The 23724-nt window shown below is 41.8% G+C and overlaps 1 protein-coding gene across 1 annotated transcript in view; it reads left to right on the top strand.

Annotated features, from left to right (window-relative positions):
- DLEC1 (deleted in lung and esophageal cancer 1) overlaps nt 1-21900 on the top strand; it is a gene marked incomplete at its 5' end in the record, with an annotated part of 33024 nt that extends 11124 nt beyond the window's left edge. Inside the window, 25 exons of the mRNA XM_009080129.1 lie at nt 348-540; nt 1808-1866; nt 2383-2557; nt 3658-3751; nt 3975-4105; nt 4410-4568; nt 5329-5468; nt 5713-5866; nt 6907-7017; nt 8079-8209; nt 8557-8742; nt 8825-8892; nt 10057-10208; nt 10734-10837; nt 11527-11597; nt 12255-12472; nt 13480-13614; nt 14922-15044; nt 16048-16142; nt 16229-16313; nt 16832-17032; nt 17915-18076; nt 19018-19171; nt 20030-20147; nt 21786-21900. Coding sequence (XP_009078377.1) covers nt 348-540; nt 1808-1866; nt 2383-2557; nt 3658-3751; nt 3975-4105; nt 4410-4568; nt 5329-5468; nt 5713-5866; nt 6907-7017; nt 8079-8209; nt 8557-8742; nt 8825-8892; nt 10057-10208; nt 10734-10837; nt 11527-11597; nt 12255-12472; nt 13480-13614; nt 14922-15044; nt 16048-16142; nt 16229-16313; nt 16832-17032; nt 17915-18076; nt 19018-19171; nt 20030-20147; nt 21786-21900 — 3334 coding nt within the window. The remainder of the gene's footprint in view (nt 1-347; nt 541-1807; nt 1867-2382; nt 2558-3657; nt 3752-3974; nt 4106-4409; nt 4569-5328; nt 5469-5712; nt 5867-6906; nt 7018-8078; nt 8210-8556; nt 8743-8824; nt 8893-10056; nt 10209-10733; nt 10838-11526; nt 11598-12254; nt 12473-13479; nt 13615-14921; nt 15045-16047; nt 16143-16228; nt 16314-16831; nt 17033-17914; nt 18077-19017; nt 19172-20029; nt 20148-21785) is intronic.
- Between the last annotated feature and the right edge of the window lie 1824 nt (nt 21901-23724).

Raw genomic sequence — 23724 nt, 5'->3', positions numbered from 1 at the left:
GGAATGGTCCTGTTCATTTCAGATCCTTGAAAAAGGAATTTTAGAGGTTCCTAAAAGGTAGATTACATGACAAGTCAAATAAGGCAAGAAAGTGTTAACGTATCTTACACATGTATATCATTTACTTTCATATATCAGCAAGTTCTTTGTACATTTATATACTCTGGCTCTATGCTGCCTCATCAGATTTGGAGCTCATACATAGTGGTAAGTCAAACCCTGTGGTTTGTAAAGGGAGGAATTTCCTACATGGAAAAAGGAACTGAAAATTTTATCCCAAAGTTTTACTCAAAACCTACTGATTTTTGTAACCATATCTCTCTTGTTGTTTATTGATCTCTTTGCAGCCGTGTAGAACTTTCCTTCTTCTGGCAGATAACAAAGCCTCATCTGAGATCATTAATACCAGAAGAAACTGCAAACTTCACAAGGGTCAAATACAATCAAGATACAGAGTCAGCCTTCTCCCTAAATCCTGAGCAGGGAGTTCTGTATCCCTGTGCAGATCATGAGTTTATTCTCACTTACAGTCCACAGGAGGTAAGACTCATGATTCCTTCCTATCTGCAAACTCCAGCTGTGTATTTTTATGCAAGCATTAAAATCCTTGCTGTGCAGCTTTTCTAAATTAAATTTAATTAGCTGGTACTATGCTCTGATAAACAGTGTTCAAAATGTAGAAAGTTAAAAGAAAACATGTTTTGACTGCAAAATGTGAGACAGTTTCTGATCTCATGTCATTTTGGGGACTGACTGGACACAATAAATTTTACACTGAAACTATGGACACATCCTCATAGCTGCAGCTGTGTTGGCTGGTGGAGTTATTACCCTCACCACTTCACTAGCTCCCCCACCAGCTCCTGAGCCTTCCCTTTCTCCTTTGGGGATGTGCCCTGTACCTACTGCAGCCTAAATAAGTTTGGTTGAGCAAACAGTAATTATCTAAACTGTTTCCAACTGTAGCTTTTTGGAGCTGCAATGGGTCCTATGAACAGCTTTGGCAGGTATGCAGCTGTGGGTAGAGAGGGATGCAAGGGCCTTGGAATGCAGCTCTAACAGTGTTCTTTTAGTTTCTGCTCCCCTGTCCCTGTAAACAAGGAGCATGAGCTCACTATGTTTAAAGAAACTTGATCCAAAGCAAGCCCAAGAGTGGGAATCTCCCATGCTGTGATGATTGACAGACATAGGAATACCTCAAATACATGTGGAAGAGAAACTAACTGACTTGTTAAAAATACTTTAATTAGTTAATAGACTATATATTGAATTAAAACATACACTGAAATTAATATCCCTCTACAAACAAATGAAGCTTTTACAAAGCCCTTCAGATTTAAGGCCTGCTTCTGTTTCTTTTTCTTCTCCCTCCATTAGAATACAGAAGGCATTCTTTTCCCATGATGGAAAAGTAGTGTTTCTTACTCAAGATCAGATTGGTGGTCAATTAAGCTAACTACCCTGGAGCAGTTAGAAAAAACTTAAATGAATACAGCAGTACTGAGCTTAATTTGGGGCCTTTGCAGATGCCTGTGTGTAGTATGCAATATACTAGGGAAATAATAACAGGCATGTCAAAAATGAGTATTTTTCTTGGAACCATACACTATGAGATCAGGATCTGGCTCAATATTTTGCAGTCAAACATGTTTTCTTTTAGCAACTCTAGAGTTTGAATATTGTTTATCAGAGCTTAGTATTCTGGTGATGATCATTCATCCTTTACATGTAAACTACTTTTCCATCTTTTTTTTTCAACATAACTAATCACTTGGAATTAAAATCCTTTTCTCTTTCATCTGTGCAGCTGAAGAGTTATCACAGTGTGATTCAGATGGTATTGAGGGACATCCCAGTATCACCTTGGTAAGCAGAGAAACATATTTCCCAGTAAGATGTGTAGCCACAATTTATCAGTAACATTAAGTTACTGAGTTTTCTCATCTTTCTGGAGACAATGGACTGACAGGTATAAAAAATTGTATTTGCACAACTATTTGTGGTACACAGAGCAACTTTGATATCTTCCCTATGCCTGGACGTGTGCCTTAGTCCTAGCTGGGGCTGCTTCTCTCTGGGAAAAGGAAAATACTTGCATTTGTCTGCTCCGTTTCCAGGTTCTCCTGTTATTACTGTTTGTCACAGCAGTCTATGCCTTTACATACTTGTTCACGAACAGACTGCAACAACCAGAGTGCCTTAAAGAATGATGAAGTTTCTAACTGTCCCCAGGCTGAGCTAGCTGCACACAGGCAGTCTGTGCTTGAGAAACTTTTGATGATTTTTGGTTTACATCTGGCAATTAAAAGATGTGTTAATTGTTAAGATCCAATTTAACACCAGTTTAAGATGTTAATAATTCCACCATATTTCTTCCCAAAGCTTAGTAAAAGAGGGGATGCTTCAAAACATCCCAGAATGCAAAGCAGAGGATGTAATAGCACTGGAGATAGAAGTTAAAGGATCAACAGAACCATTTCATCTTCTGCTGGAGCCATATGCCATTATCATCCCTGGAGAAAACTTTATTGGTGTAAATGTCAGGAAAACATTTAAGGTTTGTTTGCTTTTGACTTCATTGTTACCTTGTGCTTTGCATCACTAGATGTCATAGGTGTTATTATAAGGTATCAGACAGTCTGTGTTGTTTCAGTTTTTCTTAAATGTTTTTGAAGAAGGTCTTGACTCCAGGAGGGTCTGCACTGGAATCCCCTCCCCAGCCTCCTCAGCCCTACACTGCAGGCAGCAGCCTTTGTTCCTTTTTCACCTCTCCAGTTTGATACCACAGTTTCACCCTTTTAAATGTTTTTCTCAGTCACTAACTAAATGTTGCTTATCACTTTGTCACTCCTGTTTTGGGACAGAATTGCTGCTGCAATTGTCCTCTCACACAGTATCCTCTTCACTATGGAACAGGATCGTTTTGATCTTAGACTCACTTGGGAAAAATAGACCTGATAGTAAGAGCCAGGCAGGAAGACATTACCCAGTTAATGGTTTTCTCATTTTTTCCTTAGAGATTCTGCTAATCAGCATTTGGTTTCATGCCTTCTCTTCCTATAACTTATTTCTCAATTTAAAAGAGCCATTTTATACTTTACAGTAATCAAGTATAGCTACACATGATAAAGGTAATTAAGCCACTTACTGATGATAGAATGACATTCCTTGCAGTTTCCAGTTGTTTTTTTAGTCTGAATTTTTATTGTACTTAGAGATGATTGTGCTTCAGAGAACAAAGGTATTTGCTGTAATTAAGAAATAATGTCTGACCACATCTGAGGAGCAGGACAAAGATTCAAGAGCTTACATCTTCCTCACAAACAGATTCTTTAGCCAAAAAAAAACTAAAACAAAAAAGGCTGCACTTGAAAGGATCTGCAGTTTAAGTGTAGAAAGTCTGTTAAATTTTTAAAAAATGGGGAATATATTTAAAACTCTTCAAATATGATAAAGTTCTTGGAAGGAACTTTAATGGCTTTTAATGGTTAATGGCTTTTCATCAGGTTTCAGAAAACACTTTCACCTGTGGGAAGATACCCACTGTGTTAAATAATGATGACCTAGTTTTCAGTGTATCAGTGCACTCAGCAAATTGACTTGTTGCTGTGAAAGCTTAAAGTGCATTAATTGCCTCATTGATTTTGATTGTTTCAGATGTGGAACAACAGCAGATCATTGATCAAGTACACATGGGATAAAATCACTGCCTGTGAGATCATGGAAGTTGAGCCTCATACTGGTGTCATAGGTAAAGTTCCTGTGACTTGCAAGCATCAATTAATGACTTAATTGATGATGTCAATTAATGACAGTTGCAGAGCACTATAATGCAAATTGCAAAAATATCTGATCCCCAGCCCACTGGAGCCAGCAGGAGAGTTAATGTGGTTCCAGGAACTTCTATAACAGGCTTAGAGGAGGTGGTTCCTTTGCAACAGGATGAGACAGAATCCTGAATTTTTCTTTTCCAGATATGAATAAATGCTGTGAATTTGAACTGATAATTACTAGAAGCAAACCTGGGGTCATCAGCCATAACCTGCAGTGTAACATTGAGCCCTGTCCAGAGCCAGTTCTGCTGCATGTTGAAGCTGCTTTTAAGGTAAGGAACAGTTTAGTGTCGCAGGATGATGAAGTGTGAGGCCTGGGCTTTGTCCATATGAAGCTTTTTTTGCCTCTTAAAGGCTTGATAAATCTAAAGCAATTACAAACAGGAGGTATTTTTCTATCTAGTAACTATTGAGGCAATGTTAATGCTCTCATGACACTCAGAATTCTTCTGCATTACAACAGTGCATTTGCTTTCTGCTGTTCTCTGAAATCAAATGTCAGTCTTGATGTATGTTTCTTAATTAGGCAGTTTTGGCAAAAGTGTCCATTCTGATGTCTATTTCCTGGTGTCCTAGGGTCCACTTCTTTGTATGGATGTTGCATCACTCCAGTTTGGTTTGATTAAGCAGGGTGAGAGTGCATTAAGAACCTTTGAGATTAAAAACCTGTGTCAGCTGCCAGCACAGTGGAGAATACAAGAAAGCCAGGTTTGTCTAGCTAAAAGGAATGAAGAGGTAAGTCACTGCTACAGCTAGATGTGTTCCCTCTTTAGCTATTTTTCCCTTCTGCTTAGGAGCTGTAATATTCATTCCAGCTATCAGAAGTTCTAATCTTTGTGACTTCTTACAAAACTGGTCCTGCACAGTTTCATAAGTGCATGAGTTCTTTTGAGACAAAATGCTTCTTTACATTTTTTTTCTATTTGCATTTATTACAAATCCTGCCAGCCTGACCCAAAGAGACATGGAGCATTGCCTGTAAAATTGTGATTTCAGCTGCTGCTGATATGAAGAAGAGGTTAAGTCTTTAGTAGAACTGCTAAACACACCTCCCACACCAGCATCTCAGACAAGAATCTCAGCCTCCACCCCACAATGATGCTCTTTGTTTCCACTCTTCCAACTCTATCTCTTTGCCCTTCTGTCCAAGAAGCTTTCCAGCTTGTGGCACCTCACACAGCTGCTGCTTGGGAGCAGACACTGCTGCTGAGGTTGACTGCTCCTCCTTCACAGTCCCTGTCTTTCCATGCATAGCCAACCCTGTTATGCCCTTGGCTGTGACTACCCTTCTCTTAAAAGCAAAGTCCTGCCTCCTTGGTTTTCACAAAGCTGGCACTGTGTATACTGACATCAACCCAGGTGGGACTCAAGGGGCAGAGAGAAGGGACAAGTCTGAGGAAAACACAGACACATGCAAGGCCTAATTGGATTGTGTGGCTTCAGCATTTTACCTTCGCAGATGTCAAAAAAATCTGTTTTCTCTCTCCTGTCCCAGGTATCTCCCTTTACCATCCAGCCATCAGCTGGAGAAATACCTCCTCTGGGTATATGCATTGTGTCTGTTCAGTTCACATCACTGAAGTGCCAGCGCCTCCAGACAGTATTGGAACTCGAGGTAGAAAATGGAGAAGGAAGGTAAGGAGGAAAAGTGGTGTTCTGCTTTGTTTACCCTGAGATTCACATGTGATTTTCACTTCAGGTAGTTTTCTCTCCTGAAACAAAACTATCAACTCAGAATGGTGGTTTGTAACCTATCAATGAACTATCAAACTGCTAATAGTGCTAAATAAACACAATCATCATTCTTCCCAGCATGCTGCTGCATGTCTAGCACATCGCACTGACAATAACAATAGACCATCTGTGTGTTTATTTCCAGTCATCTTCCTGTTTTTGTTGAAGTTCAGACCCCCCAAGCATGCCTGCTATCTAGTCATCTAGTATTCCCTGAAATTTATACTGGAGTTCCTGCAAGAGCAACCAGTAAACTTTATAACCAGACACTGCTGCCAACAAAATACTTATGGGGAAAGGTAAATGCTCTTCTAATGGATGAAGTATACAGCAGGGATGGAAACTGCAATTTCTATAGAAATATGAATAATAACTATTCTTTAAAGCTTTTCTGGTGTATCTTTTGAGTAGTGATTGCTGTTTACAGGCTTAGGAACAAAATTTCTACTTGAGACTAGCCTTATGAAAAGATTAATCACCAGCTGATGTGAATATGCTCTTACTGTCTGTGGATTGTCCCTTGGAGAATGGGTGGGCAGATGTGAGGGGCCATAGGTTGTAAGCTACTGGAGTATTAAACAAGTACCATGGCACTTAATTTAGTAGGACAAAGAAACAATGGTGCTTTTGAATTGTGTCTGAATTTTACTTAAATTTCACTTTCTGGGTGGGTTTCATCTTACAGTTTAGGAGCCCTACATTTAATGTCAGCATGTAAGCTGTGGTCTGAACTCTCTTTTCAGTCAATGGAAATTTGTTGTGCCTTGGTCATTCAGATCTACTCTGACATCCAAGGTTCAGCTCAGCTGCTTACATAAAAGCACCTAGTGCAGTCCAAGATGTCCTCAGGTGCCCAAGGGATCCTAACAGAAAATGTGGATGATATAGGACTTACAGGAATACACTCTGGAACATTTGTAGCCTAGGAAAGATATCCACAGCAATTTTCCTGATATCTGATGCTTGTGTGTGAGCAATTGAGTTGAAGCCCTGGATTCATGCCATGTGCAGATGGTCACTTAGGGAAGGTGCCAGCACCAGTATTGTCTCTCCTCTGTCAGTGAAGAGAGATGGGGCACCTCTAGGATCCTGCTCCAATATCAGATAGGTTGACATAACTCTGGAAAAACTTTTGACTGTGAGAGGGATGACAGTGACTCTGCTCCCAGCCTGAAAGCCTCAGCTGGGCACCTGAAGTCATTTGGAATGAATGTAGTCTCAACAAACAGTGTTGCTACCTGAAAGTGTCCTAAGCATGAGAATAACTCTGGTTTTGTAGTCTTTTTGACAATCTGAAAGACTCATCATTAGCTGAAGGTGTGTCTGTTCTGTTTGGCAGCTCATTGGAAGCCAGGCATCTTCCTGCTCAGTCACTGTCTCCCCTGCCAGTGGCACCTTAGGCCCAAATGAAGAGAAAGAATTCTGCATAGAGCTGTCAGCTGACATTGTGGTAAGTTTAAAAACTGATGTACAGTTTTATCAGAACAGCAACACTGGCTTTTTCATCTCACCTCCATCTGGCAGAAGGAAGGACTTTATTTACAAAGTCGAGTGATCTCTTTTCATGTCTTTGAAATTGCTCTGCTTTTAGAGGTGCCATGGCTGAAGGCAAGAATTAAAGCAGTGCACATGGTGTGCAATTTTCTACACTGCCTCTTTGTTTCTCAGCTGTTCCTATTTCTTTTTTTCTTGAATGCCTGGTTAATTGTTCTTATCACTCTTCCTGGAGCATACAGATCCTTGCTTTGGATTATCCCAAATTACATGGATCAGATTGGCATAAAGAGTATATATTTGGGTTTCTGAATGCAACTGAGCTCATGACGTTTTGATACTTGAACACCAGGACTGAGAGTCTGCAAAATAGGGTGTGAGCTGCAGAGCTTACAGACTTCAGGAATTCAGCCATAGATTTGATAGGGGCATTCAAACAGCTGAACAGCTGATTTAATGCAGCTGAATAAAGGAGCTTCCTATAGATGTGGTGTATTAGTTCCCATTACCGTCACTGTAGACATAAATTTACTTTATTTTCTTAAAAGTGGGTGTTCAGTACTATCAGTACCCACACACATCAGTACATCAGTGCAAGATGTGTACATGTGGCACTTGAGGACAAGGTTTAGTGGTGGCCTTGGCAGTGCTGAGTTAACAGTTGGACTCTATGATCTTGGCAGTCTTTTCCAACCTAAATGAGTCTATGATTCATCACTTGCAGTATAGGAACTGTGTCAAAAATCACTAATGGAGCAGTTTTAGGCTTACAGATTGATGCAGGTACAAAGCCAAGAAATAGCCATGAAGTTTTACCTTGGTACTGCCTTCTAAGCAGCTCTGATATTGGCAGAAAATGCACTGAAAACAATCCAGTAAAACTTCTCAGAATTTCATTGTTCTGGTTTTAATCCAGGGAAGTTTATACATGTTTTCCAAATAAATTTCCTAATGAGGCTGCTGTTCCTCTATGAAGTTTGCTTCATTCATGAGGAAACTTGACTCTTTGCCTTTCAGGGTGAGCTGAAAGACCTTGTCCTTTCCTGTAGCATAGAAGACATGACTGAACCCCTCTTTCTAAGCATTTCTGGAGGAGTCAAGGGACTGCATGTCACTTACTCAGTACCTCATGACAGTGAAGATTCCAGGTATATCAGACTGATTTTTGTTTCATTTTTCTGGTATGTAGCATGATTACTGTCTTTTGGATCATGCTTATCTTTGTATCTTTTCATATGAGTAAAAATGGCTTTAATTTGGTAAGTTGGCATGTTATGCATGATAGGATTTATTTTGGGAAACTTTTTTTACTTGGATAGAAGTGAAAATTTGAAAAGCAGAAAATACTGATGGCAAAAATAATTGGCTGTGTGTCCCTTTTACACTATGCATCACAACCACATTGCATGTTGCATGTTTTAAAATCTACTGAAATTATCTGTGGCATGAGAAAATAAGGCCCATGCTTTAATACTAATGTTTTTTTTTCTAGCAGTGAGGAAAGACAAATGTCACAAAGCCCATGTGAGCTTCTTCTGGATTTTGGCTCTGAAGTTGCAGTCAAAGACATTGTAAAGCGTCAGCTAGTGCTTACCAATTCCACTGGAATCAGTGCTCCATTCACACTGGAACCTGAGTATTTTACTGCCTGTTCACCAAATCCAGAACAAAGATGCTGCCTGTAAGTCTTGGTTTTTTGCATAAGGACTCAAATACTAATTTAGGTCTGGATTAAACCTGAAATCAAGTTTATTTTTTTCAAGCTCCTCAAGCTACGTGGTGAAAAGAAGAGGGCCTGTCACAAAACATGCAGCCAGAAAAGCACAGGCAGGTATGAGAATAGCTGTTAAACCCTCAGTGAAGAGAAGGTAAAACTGACTGCCATGATCAGCACTAAATGTGCCAGTCAGGCACATCATCTCATTCTTGGAGTAGCTGGTGAATTCTAAATTGTTAAATGACTTAGTTCCTCAGCTTGTTCTTGAGTTTGAAAGCCCACATTGCAGAAGCATTAGGTCAGTGTCTCTCTTGCCCTTCTGCTTCTTTTTTTCTCTCTTCCTCTCCCTTTCTTTCTCTTACTCTTTTTCTTGAAAACAACAGTCTGAAACAAAGATGGTGATTCTGGTGATAGTTCACTCCCAGTAATGCTCCCAGCACATGGTATGAATGACATGCAGAACATTTGGCTATATCTCTCCTAGACAGTTTTCCAGTACCACTGCAGGAGCCTTTTCTCCCTCAAACCCTTTCATATATCCTCCCTGTATATATATTCCCTGTGGAAAGCTGCAGCACAGCCCTTCTGTCATTTCTGAAAAATAATAATATTTGGAGCCACATGAGACTCAGGGAGGGGGAAAATAGGAGCAAAATGCTATCAAGTGTGGATGTGTCTTCTGTATCCAAAATAAAACTTGGACATATTGGTACCTTGCCAGAGTGTTTGGTGTCTGTTACACAGACAGAGCTTTACAGCTGTTTTATTAGTACTTAAGACTGGAAAAAATGCTGTTCTGACAGATTCCATACAGGCCTTTAGACTAAGGATAGGTGACTCAGAATGTGAAGAGGCTTTGCTCTTTGTAATTCACTCTTTGTGTGGAAGAGCACAGAGGCAAACAGCTGCTAATAGAACAATAGCCAGTTAGCACAAATTCCAGTTATTTTTCTCAAATTGAGGGTGTGTGTTCATGCAACCAATTAGTGCCTTGCATATCCCAGAGAGTCCTGGATCAGATTGTTGGAAGGGAGTCCTGCTATAAAATATTCTGTGTAGAATTAATCTTCAGAAAACAGAATAAAACTCACTGTAGAAGGGAACTTGGGTAAAGTGTTATAAATGTGAGTTGTGTAAATGATCACAAGGCTTTTTTAAGTCAGTGAGGTTAAGATGATTAACACCAGCTAAAACTATGGTCCTGTGTATTCTTTGAGAGACTAACTTTGTTCCATTTTCTCAAAATTCATCAAATGGTTCTTTGCCGTGCTCCTTCAGAGTTTGCAGCAGCAGTGCTGTCCCACGGGAAGGGAGTAGCTTTCCATGTACAACCTTCCAGAGGAACTCTGAAAGCCTTCCAGCAGCTCATCATAGATGTAACAGCTTACAACAACATGTGGGGAGAGTACCAGGATAATCTTGTCTGTAAGGTGGGTGAGGTTTGGGTTTTAAACGAAATATTGCTATGGCAGATTTGACACCAATTATATTTAACAGATTCCTTTCCGTAAGAAATATTTTTTCAGTTTTTTAGGACTTCTGTAGAAATTCATGGTAGATATTGGTGTACCACTACCTGCAACGAGCTGTAAGGAACAATTGTTTGCTCTTACAGTGCATAGTTTAGTTTTGGGGTGACATGTTTATCCCTTGAGAGGTTTTCTTGTGATTTTAAAATGACTGGAGCAGTTTTGATTTATAACATCTGTTTGGTAGCTGGCCAGTGCACTGCTCTGCTCGACCAATGCAATATATTGTGCTGTATGGAAAAGCAGCAGGAAAGCTGAAAAATGTATGAGGTATTATGTTCTCCTGCTGTGAAGGTTGTTGTTAGCATATGAATTAGATGCTGTCAAAAATATTTGAAAATCCAATCAGTTTTTAAGACATAATCTTCTAATGCAGAGGACCAAGGTTTTGTCTTGATTCTAACAGCAAAAAATCATTTTTAATAGGTGGGAGACTTGCAGCCTAAATTAATTCCTATGCAAATGACTGTGAAAGGCTGTCCAATCTTCCTGCAGATGACAGGACCACTAACAGAGCCACCTGTAATCAGGTATAACACATAATACTGTCTGACAAATCAGAGAATTAAATACCATTGGACTGTAGCCAACACACACACCTGTTCCATCTTGTGATATAATGAGAAGGTCAGCAAAGTGACTGTCAGAGTACAATATCTGCTTCTAAAACACCAACACATTTGTCTCTGCCAGCATAATTAGAAAACAATCTGCATACCAGCCTGCTCAGGTTTGCCAGCAATCACTGTTCTGGGCTTGCAATTGTAGAATTTCACCCAGTCCAACCTCATCTGAGTCTGTGGAGGTGGAAACTGGCACACCACGGCAGTTCTCATCATCCACAGCTCATTTCTCCCTGTTGCATTCCCTGGACTGGGAGAAATGCAGCCCCAAGGTAAATGAGGGCAGGGGAAAGTTTAAGCCCTCCCATTGCAATTGCACCTGCACCTCTGGGTAAGGGGAAAGGGATGGTTTATGGGGGCCACAGCACTGCACATGGTTACCCTGAAATATATGAGACAACTAAAAAATACTGGGAAAAAAAGACACAAATGAAACAAAAAAATATTGTACTTCACAGTATAGGCCATGCTTTACCTGACAGCAACTCTTGACAGGCTGCCAGGGCAGCCAATTTGTTTCCACTTTTAAACAACTCTTTAATGGTTTCAGACCCTTTTGTTCTTTGCATGTACTGACAGCAGGGTTCCCCCCTCAGGTTTGGCACTCACGTCTCAGGAGGGTCTTCTGTCTTTCGGAGAGTCCAGCTGAACAATCCCTCCCCCTTTGGTAAGAATGACTCTGGTACAGCAAACAACACTGGCGTTGAGTTCCTTGTAAGAAAAAAATACAGGAACCATTAATATGTTAATTAACAGGCTTACTTGTTTCATAATTGAGATGAGTTTTGTAAAAATCAGTGTGTAAGAGAGTGAGTCAATGTGTTGTTAGTATGAAACTGCACATCCTATCCTGATGTATCTGGGGTTTCCCTAACTGAAGTGATGGGAGTTCAGGACATCCTGGTTTTCTAAATCTCTCACAACACTAACTCTGGTCAATCAGATGTGCTACCTGCATCTGGCTCTTCTGTGTTAAGTCTTTTTAGCTCTTGAGTGAGATTTTAAGCTCTTGAACAAAGGTCAATCACCTTTTTTTTTTTTTCCTGAATGTTGCCAAACACATTTGCTTAACAAATTAAAATACTCATAATTTATTTTAATGTTGTTAAAAGTATCATTTGGGACCTAGAAAGTAGTTAAGTTATAGCAAGAGCTTGAATTATTTTAGTTTATAGCAAACATGGAAAGCTTTGGATATGCTTTAATACAAATCCAGTTGCTGGACACAAATTCCCTACTTGATATTCTGGTTCTCTGGTAATCGACTAAGCTACGAGTCCTCTCACTGACCAGCAGTAATTGTCCTTTCCCCTTTCCAATTCAGACATCCGCCTGGACTGGGAAGTTTACAACCAAGAGCAAGATGATGAAAAGCTGGTTGACCTGTTGATTCACTTTGGAGACCCTTTTCCTCTTAAGAACATGGATGAAAATGAGACTGCATCAAGTGGCAGCACCTCAGAGTCAGAGATGGTGTTAAATTTGGATCAGACTTCTGTTCCCTGTGGAAGCATTTATCCAACTTTGCACACCACGGATGAGGTCAGCTGTTAGGCTGTTTTTTATACTGCTGCTGAGATACATGATGGATTTTTTGGCATGAAGGGTTCAAAACAATAACAGGAGATATAACTTGTAACTAAGAGCTGGATTGTTAAAAGAAGTGTCAGCTCCTCTCATGTCAAAATCTCAGTACGTGGGTAGATGGCTATGGAGATCAGCAGTCAGTTTCCAGAATGAGCTACAAGCAAATAGGTCTTCAGCTTCTCCTTAAAAATTTAAAGAAGCTGAAGAGATACTTTTAAAAGTACTGTCATTGACAAACTAATGCCATTATTAAATGAAAGAATTACAATGACTAAAACTCCTTAATTTGGGTCTGCATTTTTCATGGGTGTTTGATGGTGTCAGCATGTGCTATAGTCAGGGAGCAGAATCTCACCTGCAAAGTTCAAATTGCAGCTAATGAGATGGAGGTATTTATCTCTGTGCTGAAGTTAGATTGGTGCTGTTACTCTGTTAGAATATGGTGACATCTATTACACGTGAAGTTTGATTATAATGTGGCAATATACTGCCTTGAAGGGCTGGGACTGACAGGGAGAAGGTATCCCCTGGGGTATGTATATTTCTCTGGCTAAAGCTTTACAGAAAATGTACTAAAATCACATTCTCTCTGCTTCAGCTCAGAAGGTGCAGTTGTTTTGAACATGCCTCTAACCTTTCCTGTGCACTAAGGGAACACTACTCCCTGGAGTGCTGGTTTGTATAAGAGGCCAGAGGGGTCATGGTTAGTGCTTCTCTGGGTAGAACAGGACCCAAACATGCACATTTTCCAAGGAATTCATCAGCAGTTTCAGGAGAGCTACTCTGTGCATGAAAAAATTAACGTACATGACACATCCACATGTCCAGCTTTTGTGCCAGAAAGAAAGGAACTGGAGCTGGCCACACTTACTGACCAGTGCAGCAGTTCTCTGTGCACGTCACTCGCATTCCTCCTTTGCAGTGTAACACTTTTAACCATTCCTCACCCTGTGTCCCTGCAGCCTCCAGAATGTGACAGCAAAGAGAAGAAAATCATCAGTCAGGAGCCTACAACAGAGAAAATCATCTCTGTGCTTATACAGCCTCACGAAGGGGTTCCTGCAGACAGTCCCTACTCCATTACTCCAAGACAGATAGTAAGCTTTTATATTTCCCTTGTGCTTAGATACTTTTTGCAAGACAGAGGAGTCAGAGAAGGAGGTAGCTCTGAGTTTGGTTTGAGATAGAGACTACTAAACAATGAGACAGTAGGCTGGAAGAAGAGTTTGCAAGTCAACATAAAGTGTCCGACCTACATTTGAGCAGTGAACTGATGACTACAGTTGAGTGCTCAGTTGTACTGGGCTCTCCAGAGTGGCATCTCTGGTCTTCTTACTTGGGTTGCCTTGGTGAAGTGTGGAAGGCATCCAGCCTGAAGCTTTGGAACCAGGTTACTTAACCAGGGTAGACTTGCTAAGGAGATGTGGCAGAGCTGGAAATCAGGATGCTGGGAAAGGGTGCTCTGTAGGCAACTCTTCTGGATAAACTGTTGTAACTCACAGTGCTCCAGAAATAAGTGGTACAAACAGAGGCCACAGCATCACAATTCCTCAGAAATATAATGAAGCAAAGACAGCACTGGAAAGATCTATGAGTGACAGCATTGCCCAAAACATCAGTGTGTCAAATTTGATTTTAAATATCAGTAATTTTATTTATTTTCCTTTTTTTACCAAAGGGTTTTAATTGCAAATTAGAATGAGCTAAAGATTACGTAAAATAAATAATGACAGAATGGCATCTCAAAGAAATGAAGCTGCAGTCAGCTCTGGGGTGATTGAGGCTGAGACAAGTCCAACAAACAAGGGGCTCACTATGGAGGCAGCTTCTGTGGGGTGTAGCCAGCAGCAACATCAGGATTTAACCATAACCTGCATGGTGCACCAAAGGAAAGCAGAACCTAGTCAATCTCTAAATCCCTGAAAATCCACTGCAGCTGACTAGTACACCTGATTACATTCCTTGCTGTCATGTGAAATAAAATACCAGCGAAGACTAAACTGAACTGTAAAATACCCTTTGTTCACACTTGTATCTCTTCAAAAAAATGTTTCTTATATCTGTAAGTCGTGGGAGAATGATCTGAGTTAGCCATGGAGTAAGAGTGGGCAGAACTGGGAGTTTTTAAAAGCAAACAGCTATACATATGTTTGTGTACTTAAGGAGTTGGTCTGTGACTCTGCTTAAACTCTGTTGGTGCTAAAGCACGGCTGCTCTGATATTTGCAGCTGAAATAACTGTCCGTTTTGCTGTCACATGTTGGCATTTTAGCCCAAGCCTGAGCGTAGCCCATACCCAGGGGATTTCACGCTGCTTGTGCAACTCGGCTTTAGCAGCTGCGTGCTGAGTGCTTGTGCAATCCCAGGCAGCTCCCGCACTACTAATCGCTGTCTCTTGGTCGCAGGTGATTCCAGGAGGTGGCAGCAGCTCCGTTTGCATCTCCTTCACCCCGCGCGTCCTCCCGGAGACCACGGCTGAAGTGCGGTGTGAAGGGTTTGTGCTGGGCTTCGTGAGCCTGGACGATAAGGTAAACCGACCGTCAGAGCAAGGCTAAAGGTGCCTGGGAAATAATCGTTTCCCTTCCTGTAATTTATGTACAGGCTGGTGTGTACCTGGCCAGTCTGTATAAACAGTCCTGTTCCTGCTACCCTGTACATCCTTCCTTAACTGGGGTTGTTCATCTGTTGCAGTTGTCTTTTAGCTTGGAAGCATTCTGGGGTGGGAATGTCATCATCTTCTTGCTTTGTCTGGGGCAATAGATCCCAGACAAAAGCCCAGGATTTGAAACGTCATCACAACATCAGGTTTTATTGATAACAATAATTAACAATGGGAGTGAGGCTCAGGACTGCTGAGTCCTGTTCCTGGCTCTGCATCCACCTTCCTGTGTGAATTTGGACAGCATATCTCTCCTCTGGGAAACTTCCTCTTTAACAACTACAAGTGCAGCTCACAGGCTGATGTGAGGCTTGAATGGTGTTTTGTGAATGGCTCAGCAATTCTCTGACATGAGTCGTTGCAAAGATGCAAAGTAAACTGAATGAATTATATTAGAATATTCAATAAAAACAACCCTAGTATTCCTTATTCCTGGAGGAAGAAATGTAGAATCACAGAATCCTGAAATGGACTGGGTTGGAAGGGACCTTAAAGACCATCTAGTTTCAAACCCCCTGTCTTCAACCAGACAAGGTTGCTCCAAGCCCCATCCAACCTGACCTTCAGTGCTTCCAGGGTTGGGACATCCACATCTTCTCTGGGAACCTGTGCCAGTGCCTCACCAGCCTCACAGCAAAGAATTTCTTCCCACTACCTAATATCTCACCTAAACCTGCCCTGCACCTTTATTAACCACAGCCATTCAGAGTTCAGCTACTGCTTGGCTTTTGCTGTTCCGTCATGTCTTACAAACAGGCACTACATAGCCAAAATAGGATTCTGGTTGACAAACAGCTTCTTGGGCTAAAAGTAGGGTTTCAGGTTTAGTGTTATCAGTTCATACATCATTTCTGTTTGCATGTTGTTGTCAGCTTGCAAGGACAGTGCCTGACAAGGTGCAGCGCAGACACGGCTATGAAGCTACACCGCTACGCGTGGACTTGGAAGGTTCCCTGAGGCATCCTCTGTGAGTACCACTGTGCTGTGAGTACCCACACAGAATGGGTCAGCCCGGAGGCAGGGCTCTCACCAGCTCTGGTTCTTCACACTCAGGTTAGAAGTAGAGATGGATCATGACAGAGGAATGGTGTTTTATTCCATGGCAAGTGACCTCCTACCTGCTCACCCTCTGTTAGGAGTAAGTATTTTCCACATTGATGTATTTGCCTGGTTTGTGCTGCTGTGAGAATTCAGAGGCTTGGAAAATGCATCTTTTTATCTCCAGTAGCCTCATGCTGCAATTTTTTATATTGCACATAACAAGATGGAGTGGGGAGGGAAGTACTGCAAGTACTTATTAGCCTGGAATAAGCAAAGCTGAGCTCAGACTATGCCTATTATATATGTCTTTCTCTTTCTTTGTAGAAGAGTTTTGAAGTAGAAAAACAAGTTCTGATTGCCTAACATACAGGTCGAGTAGCATAATCAGTTACTTCAGTTTCTGTGACCTTTTAAATTCAAAGACTTTTTATACTTTATTACATTATTTGTATTTTGTTTTTTCACTCAAAAAATGTTGAAAAACACAAGTAGAAGATACTGTGTTGCTTTGGGGTAAAAGTCCTTCAGCCCTGCTGGTGCTGCATAACCAGACAGAGCAGCACAAATCTCTCCAGGGAGTTAAAATTAACCAGTTCTGAATCATTTCTCCCCCAGGTTTTGACAGATTCTGTAATGACTCAGAGTTTGAAACTCACCAATTGCACCAAGGTTCCTTTGCACTTCAGGCTCCTTCTGTCTCCTCCCTTCAGCCTGTCCAGTCCAGATCTCAAAAAGAGCACCAAAACATCCCGCAACAAGAAGGAGGAAAGAGAACAGCAACTGCAATATGTACTTTATCCACAGCAAAACATGCTGGTAGGCTCAGAAATAATAATCCTGTGTCAAAATAGATAGTTTAGTAATTGGTGTGTTAGTGTGGCCCAGATGAACCACAAGAAAAACAAATCCAGCACAGAAATCTTCCAAATTCAGGGGAAACAGTGGTATATTAGCAAATGTTAATTACTGCCATTTTGCCTGCTATATTTGCAGGTGCAGATTATTTTTCTGCAGTGGTCCCAATGTGCTTTTCTCATCAGCTCTGACCTGTTGCAAACTCCTGCAAAAAACCGTGTGGGTTTTGGAGCTTACCTAAATCAATAGTCATGTATATGCTGGACAAAGTAAAAGATTTCCAAAGACTACAGTCCCTCATTTCCATTAATTAGATGTAGGCAGTACAAGCAGAGAGAAGTACAATTAGTTTTGAGTGTACAAATGACATTAAAGGAAACAAAGTCCTGGAGCAGAGAATTAGCTAAGGTGCAAAGAGTAAGTAAGTTGCATTTCTGAAGTGTGCTTCTCATTTTGCCATGTTCATTTAGACACAGAGGCACACTTGGCTCAGTTCTGTATATGTGGGAAGAAAGAGGACTTACATGTCTAAGACAACTTCAGAAATGTGGAATTTGTAACTTCAGGAATTCAAAACCTTTGGCTTTTTTAGAGTCTGTTTCTCCCCTGTGGTTCAGAGATCAGCTGTTCACCTCTACACTCCATCTCTGTGTACTGCATGGGAAATAGCTATGCTTTTTCTCTAGTTATAATGCTTTGTTCCAGTGGGAATTTGGCTGCTGGGATGACACTTTTGGGTTTCACTGGGAAAATGTGTGCCTGGGCCTTTGTGCAATGTTTACTTTGGATTTCCTGTATGCAGTATCTTCTTATGTGATGGTATCTGAATTCCTCTTCCCACAGGTGAAAGTGTCATTCCACACAACTCTGGAGTTACTTACGTATCAATGTTTGCCAGATACCCAGCTGCTTCCTGGATTCCAGGTTCTCAAGTTGGAGAATGGAGAGAGAAAATTGAAGTTTAATGAGAATCTGGTCATTGAGCACAGTAACCACAGTACCCAGGTAAGATCAGAAAAGGATCTCTGGGCCCTGGAAAGGGCTGTTTCAGTAGCATCTCTGACAAGGAATGGATGTGCCTTAGGATTTACTTGGCCTTGAACTCCAGCCACCTCTGGAGTAAATGGTGTCAATGGGTGAAGTGAATGGCCACAGGGTTGCTCTCTGCTGAGGCTGCAGGTGACTTCTTGGATGGACAGAGTGGTTTGGGGTCACACTCTGGTGCTGATACCCCACCTCTCTGCACAGCATGACAGCCCAGATGACACAGCTCAACCCAAGGGCAACAGGTTCAGTTACAGTGTGACTGTGAGACAGGAGTCACCAGGCATTGCTTCCTGCAGCACCCAAGGGCTTCTGGAAAGGCTCCTGAGTCCATCTGACTCCTGCAGTGTGGTCAGAGCCCACATACATTTAAAGACTGATCTCTTCCAGACTGAAATCTGTAACCCCCTCCCAAGCCTTCAGCAGGCCCAATACACTGCAGGCACTTTTATTTTCTTTTCATACCAGGTATTTCTGAGGAGTGACCTGTGTGAGATCCGAGCATCATATCTAAGGAAGTCAATTGAATCACAATCTTGGGCAATCTGCACAAACCAAATGACTCACAGTGGGCCATACACAGTCCTGAGGGAGGGTGAGATGCTGTAATGTCTGCAGCTCCACAGAAAACCCTAAAAACAAATGAGAATGTTTGCTCCATGTTACTTCATTAAGACCACAGTGTCTGGTTTGAAAACCTGTCCCAAAACAGTAACACAAGCAACAACTTAATTCACTCAAGGCTGTAGAATGGCAATTGATTCTGTTATGAAAGAACACAGAAAAAATGACTTCTGATTCAGTGCTTGGGGTTAAGAATGATCCAGCTGGAGCAGGTGTTATTAAAACTGTACCAAAACAAGGTGGTTTTTATTCTCCTTTCCCTTTCCTCTGTTTTGCAGCTGGTCCCAGTGACTGCATACCTCACTGTTCCAGTCCTGGAGCTATCTTGCAACACAGTTGATTTCCAGACCTGCTTTATTGCACAGACCAAGACAGAACATGTCTTCTTGTGGAACAGGAGTGGTTCTAGAAGCTGCTGGACTGCTGTGCTGGGTATTCTGGTTTGCAATTGGATTTCCTACAGTTTCATTATTCAGGGTTTTTATTCACTAAGATTGCATGCACTCAGTCAATATAGAGGCAATATCATAGAATTATAGAATATTAAGGGGTTGGAATGGACCTTAATGATCATCCAGTCCCAACCCCCTGTCTTGGGCAGGGACACCTCCCACCAGACCAGGTTGCCCAAGGCTTTATCCAACCTGGCTTTGCCCCTGTGGTTGGGGCAGCCACAGCCTCCTTGGGCAACCTGTGCCAGTGTCTCACCACCCTCACAGGAAAAAATTTCTTCCTAATACCTAAAATTTCCTCTCTTTCAATTTATACCCATTCTTCCTTGTCCTATCACTACAGTCCCTAAAAGAAGTCCTTCTCCTCCAACATCATATGCTATGATACTGGCTGCAAAGCATACATGGTCTGCTTCTGTTCTCTTATGTGGGCTTTTTCTTTCCTCTCCCCTCTTTCCTCTCCCTTTTCTGACATCAGTGTATCATTATTTATTTCAGCAGTTACTCCACATCTGACCAAAAGGGTCACTCACAGCCCTCATAACCCGTGAACATGCTTTGCTCATTTAGAATTCAACCCTTAGGGGCAACAAGAAGCAGCAGCTCCTCATGAGTTTGGTTTGAGCATGTGCCTAACAACAGATGGGCTTCAAAGGAAAGGAGACCAGGGCATTATTATTTTAAGGTGGAGGCCACTGATCACTGCCCTTGATTAGAGGATGAAAACAGGCACACGCATAGAAACCTTCTGACAGTGCAAGACAGGGTTTATTAGCAGCCCAGGAAGGAGGCTCATTGTTTTGAGTGCTTTGTTTGACATTTGCCCCTTCCACTGCAGAACAGGAAAGGCCTGAAGACCTGGAGGTATTTTCCATCTCCCCAACTAATGGCATTTTGGAGGCACGTAAAGGGGATGCACCTACCAGAGAGATTTTGAGGATCAGCTTTACTGCGAGGTAAGTTAACAGGACTGAGATCTTGCTGTTGACAGAGTTGGGGTTGTTCAGTCTGGAGAAGAAAGAGGAGGCTCCAGGGAAACCTTTGAGCACCTTTGAGTACCTGAAGAGGCTACAGGAGACCTGGAGATGGACTCTGGATGAGGGTATGGAGTGATGGGACAAGGGGGAATGGCTTCCTACTGCCAGAGTGCAGGGTTAGATTCGGTATTAGAAAGAAACTCTTCCCTGTGAGGGTGGTGAGGCACTGGCACAGGTTGCCTAGAGAAGCTGTGGATGCCCCATCCTTGGAAATGTTCAAGGCTGTGCTGGATGGGGCTTGGAGCAACCTGGTCTAGTGAAAGCTGACCCTGCCCATTGCTAGGGGGGATTGGAACTAGTTGAGCTTTAAGGTCCCTTCCAATGTAAAGCCTTTAATTTCTTCGCTCTAATTAGGGAGATGCAACTCCTATAAGAAAATTCACCTTCCATTACAAGTTATCTTATCGGAAGTTATCACATGGTGGCAAAAAGTTTAAATAAGTCATGTCTCAGTGATTTCAGTGAGCTCTGAGCACTGCTGGCAGGGAATTTTCAAGAAGCAAAGTGTAGGTGATAAGTTATTGTCATAACTTCCACCTCCCTGGAGCATGATCCCATGATTTCCATCACTGGGGCCACAGATATCTCAGTGGGATGAAGTCTGAGGAGCTGCTCAGAGCATTGTAGTGGACCAGAGGCCTCCCCAGGCTCCTGACTGCCTACATTTTCCTGGAATGCTTCTGAACATGCCTGAAGCACTTCTTTTTGTCTGACACATGTGCTAATCAGCATGTCTCAAAATGCCTGGAAGTACCAGAAAGCAAAGATGTGGCTGTACAGCAGCTGAGAACCCATCTGTGCAGCTCCAGATGAGGAATTCCCAACACAGAAGAGCACGGGACCAACATGGCATTAGGAAATAAATATGTGCAAGGTGTGAGGTGATATTAATAATTCACCTCCCTAAGTCAGTGGTCTTTCTGCAGGGAAATTGTTTAATGAGAAGGAAAAAACAAAAGCTGTCTGGCAGAACAGGCACTTGCCTTAGGCATTTACAACAGGCGTCACTGGGAGGCAGAGAAGTCCTTCAGAGGAACAGTCCCAGAGTGTTGGGTGGCATTAGCCTTTGGCAAATTATGCTGTGAGACTTGGCACAAAACTACACTTGCTGTAAGCTTTTTGTTCATTTACAACCTGGACTCCACTGACTGCCCCTTGTCTTAGGGGAGTGACAAACTTTGGGCTTCAAATTCTTGTCTGTCTCTGGGGAGAATTTTCACATCAAGGCAGTGCAGGTGTTTGCTCCCAGTAGAGCTTCATTTCATTTATTTAACTAAAATAGCATTTCACAAGTAGGAAGATACTCAAGTTATTCTTTGACATATGAAGTTAATTAATTGTGTCTTCACTTTGGGTACAGACTGGACCATTTTTTAACACCCTGTGTGTACCCACGGGACATGACACTATGGAGTGAGATGGACAATGCTGGGGACTCGTGCATGTGACTTGGAGCACTCTTAGGGCACCATTCTCCCCCTTTCCTCCAAAAACACATCCCTAAACACAGATCTGCACAGAGCTGTAACTGAACTGTCTTTTTGCTGTGCATTTTAGGAGCAATATTGACTATGAAGCTGTTGTGACCATTACTGGAATTCTAGGAGAGAAGCCTTGCAAGCTGCACATCAGAGGACAAGGCACATATGATGGGAAGGATGAAGATCTTTAATTTAAACAAGACAATGTGGGACAGATGTCAAGGTAATGGGTTGGATGCAGATGTGCCATCAGCTGAGCCTGTATTTCCATCTACTTCTGTTAATATTTTATCAGAATGAAAATTTTTGTTACGAGGAAAAGTATTCTCATGGCACCTCAACCAGTCATAATGTCATTGTGTGCTGTTACTTTTATTGCTGTGATAAGCTTAGCAGTAGCCACAGAGCCAGGTTTTAAGTCAGACCAAAGCCCTCTGCAGAGCCCAGCACACCTCAAATTACAGCTCAAGACTTAAAATAGCTTTTGTTTTGCCTCTCTTATTTGTTTGACACTAAAGTGGGCATTGACACATCATAAAAGCAAGAACTGGTGAATAGGCCAGCATTCCCCAGGCCGTTCTCTTGGTGCCTTACATGAAAAGGGGAAGAGCCAACTTTCCCTGCACTTCTTGGAAAATTACCAATCTGCATGTTTCATCATGCTTGGGTGGAAGGAACCCTTGGTCCTTTTATTTATCCCCACATGGTTCCCATTTACCCACACTTCTCTTTAAATGGTTTTAATATTGCTTTCAGCAACCTTTAGCTAAGCCTCTAAAGCTAAGTTTTCCCCTAAAAGGTTTTTGTTAAAGGCTCTGTGTGTGTGAGGAGTGTGGGGCTGAGATCCACATGGGAGAATAAAAGATGCACAATTTGACTTGTTGAAAACAGAGCTGTACTAGCACTGAACTCATTTTATGCACAGGAACTGTGGTATGAAAAGACACTTGAGGATGCTAATGCCTCCCTGCTCCCTCTAAATGATTCCATCTTTTGGCTCTAAAATATAGGCTGTGTGATTGCTGGGTGAGACAGGCTACAGCATGGGAATGTGACAGTGTCAAACAGCTCTAACTCACCATGACCTTCAACAAACAATCACCACAAAAAGGAAACAAATGTATTGCAAGAACCCAACTGAATTAATAAGTGCAAAAACAAGAGTCAGGACAAAGAACTTCAGTCTGTTACAAATTTAAACATTTCTAACACATTAAAGATGATGAGTACATTTCTTTTTCAAGACATCAGCTCTGAGTTTCAGTGATCTTCCTGCTCAGACGAGGGACCAGATAAGAGATGGTAAAAGACACAGGGTAGAACGCAGGTTTGTATTAGCACTGAAGGACTGAGCTGTCACGGATGTTCATGTAGTGCTTGCAGTAAGTTATGCTGAAATCCACTTTATTTTAGGGAAGTAAATATGACTAAGCACAAGGTTGTCCTCTTAGAGTCACACAAACTGAGAATTGCGTATGTGTTGTAAAGAATGAATGGCCACTTCCACGTTCCTGCTTCTAGCAATTCAACAGAACCTTTCTATTCAGGCACTTCCTGTGGAAATTCCATTCCAGTCCTTCCTCTTTCCCCCACTGGAGGCTACAGAGCAGCTCCAACAGCAGAGAGCTCCAGCACAGGGACAATTTAAGACACAGCCAACTTATGACAGGGACAGGACAGACAGTTATAAAGGAAAGGCTGTCAAGTCTTTGCTTCAAAAGAAGTTGGTTTAGACTTGTTGCAAAAGTATGAAATCTTTCAAAAAAACCCTGGAAAAGCCTTTTCATGTGCACTGATGTTTTTGTTTTGAGTGAGCCTTTTAGACAATTTGTCATACCCAAGTACTGTCCCATGAACTATTTCTCTCTGATAATATTCACAGAATAAAGAGATCAATTAAATTAAAAGTATTCATTCAGAATCACCACACCAGGGTCTGCAGCTGAACATCACCTGAGCAAATTTCTCATGTCAGGAAGCCATGGGCCAGTTTTGCATTTCCTGACCTGTTTAGC

This window comes from Acanthisitta chloris, unplaced genomic scaffold (genome assembly GCF_000695815.1).
Source record: "Acanthisitta chloris isolate BGI_N310 unplaced genomic scaffold, ASM69581v1 scaffold9308, whole genome shotgun sequence".
In the NCBI taxonomy this organism is placed as follows: domain Eukaryota; kingdom Metazoa; phylum Chordata; class Aves; order Passeriformes; family Acanthisittidae; genus Acanthisitta; species Acanthisitta chloris.
This window is presented reverse-complemented; position numbering and strand designations above follow the sequence as displayed.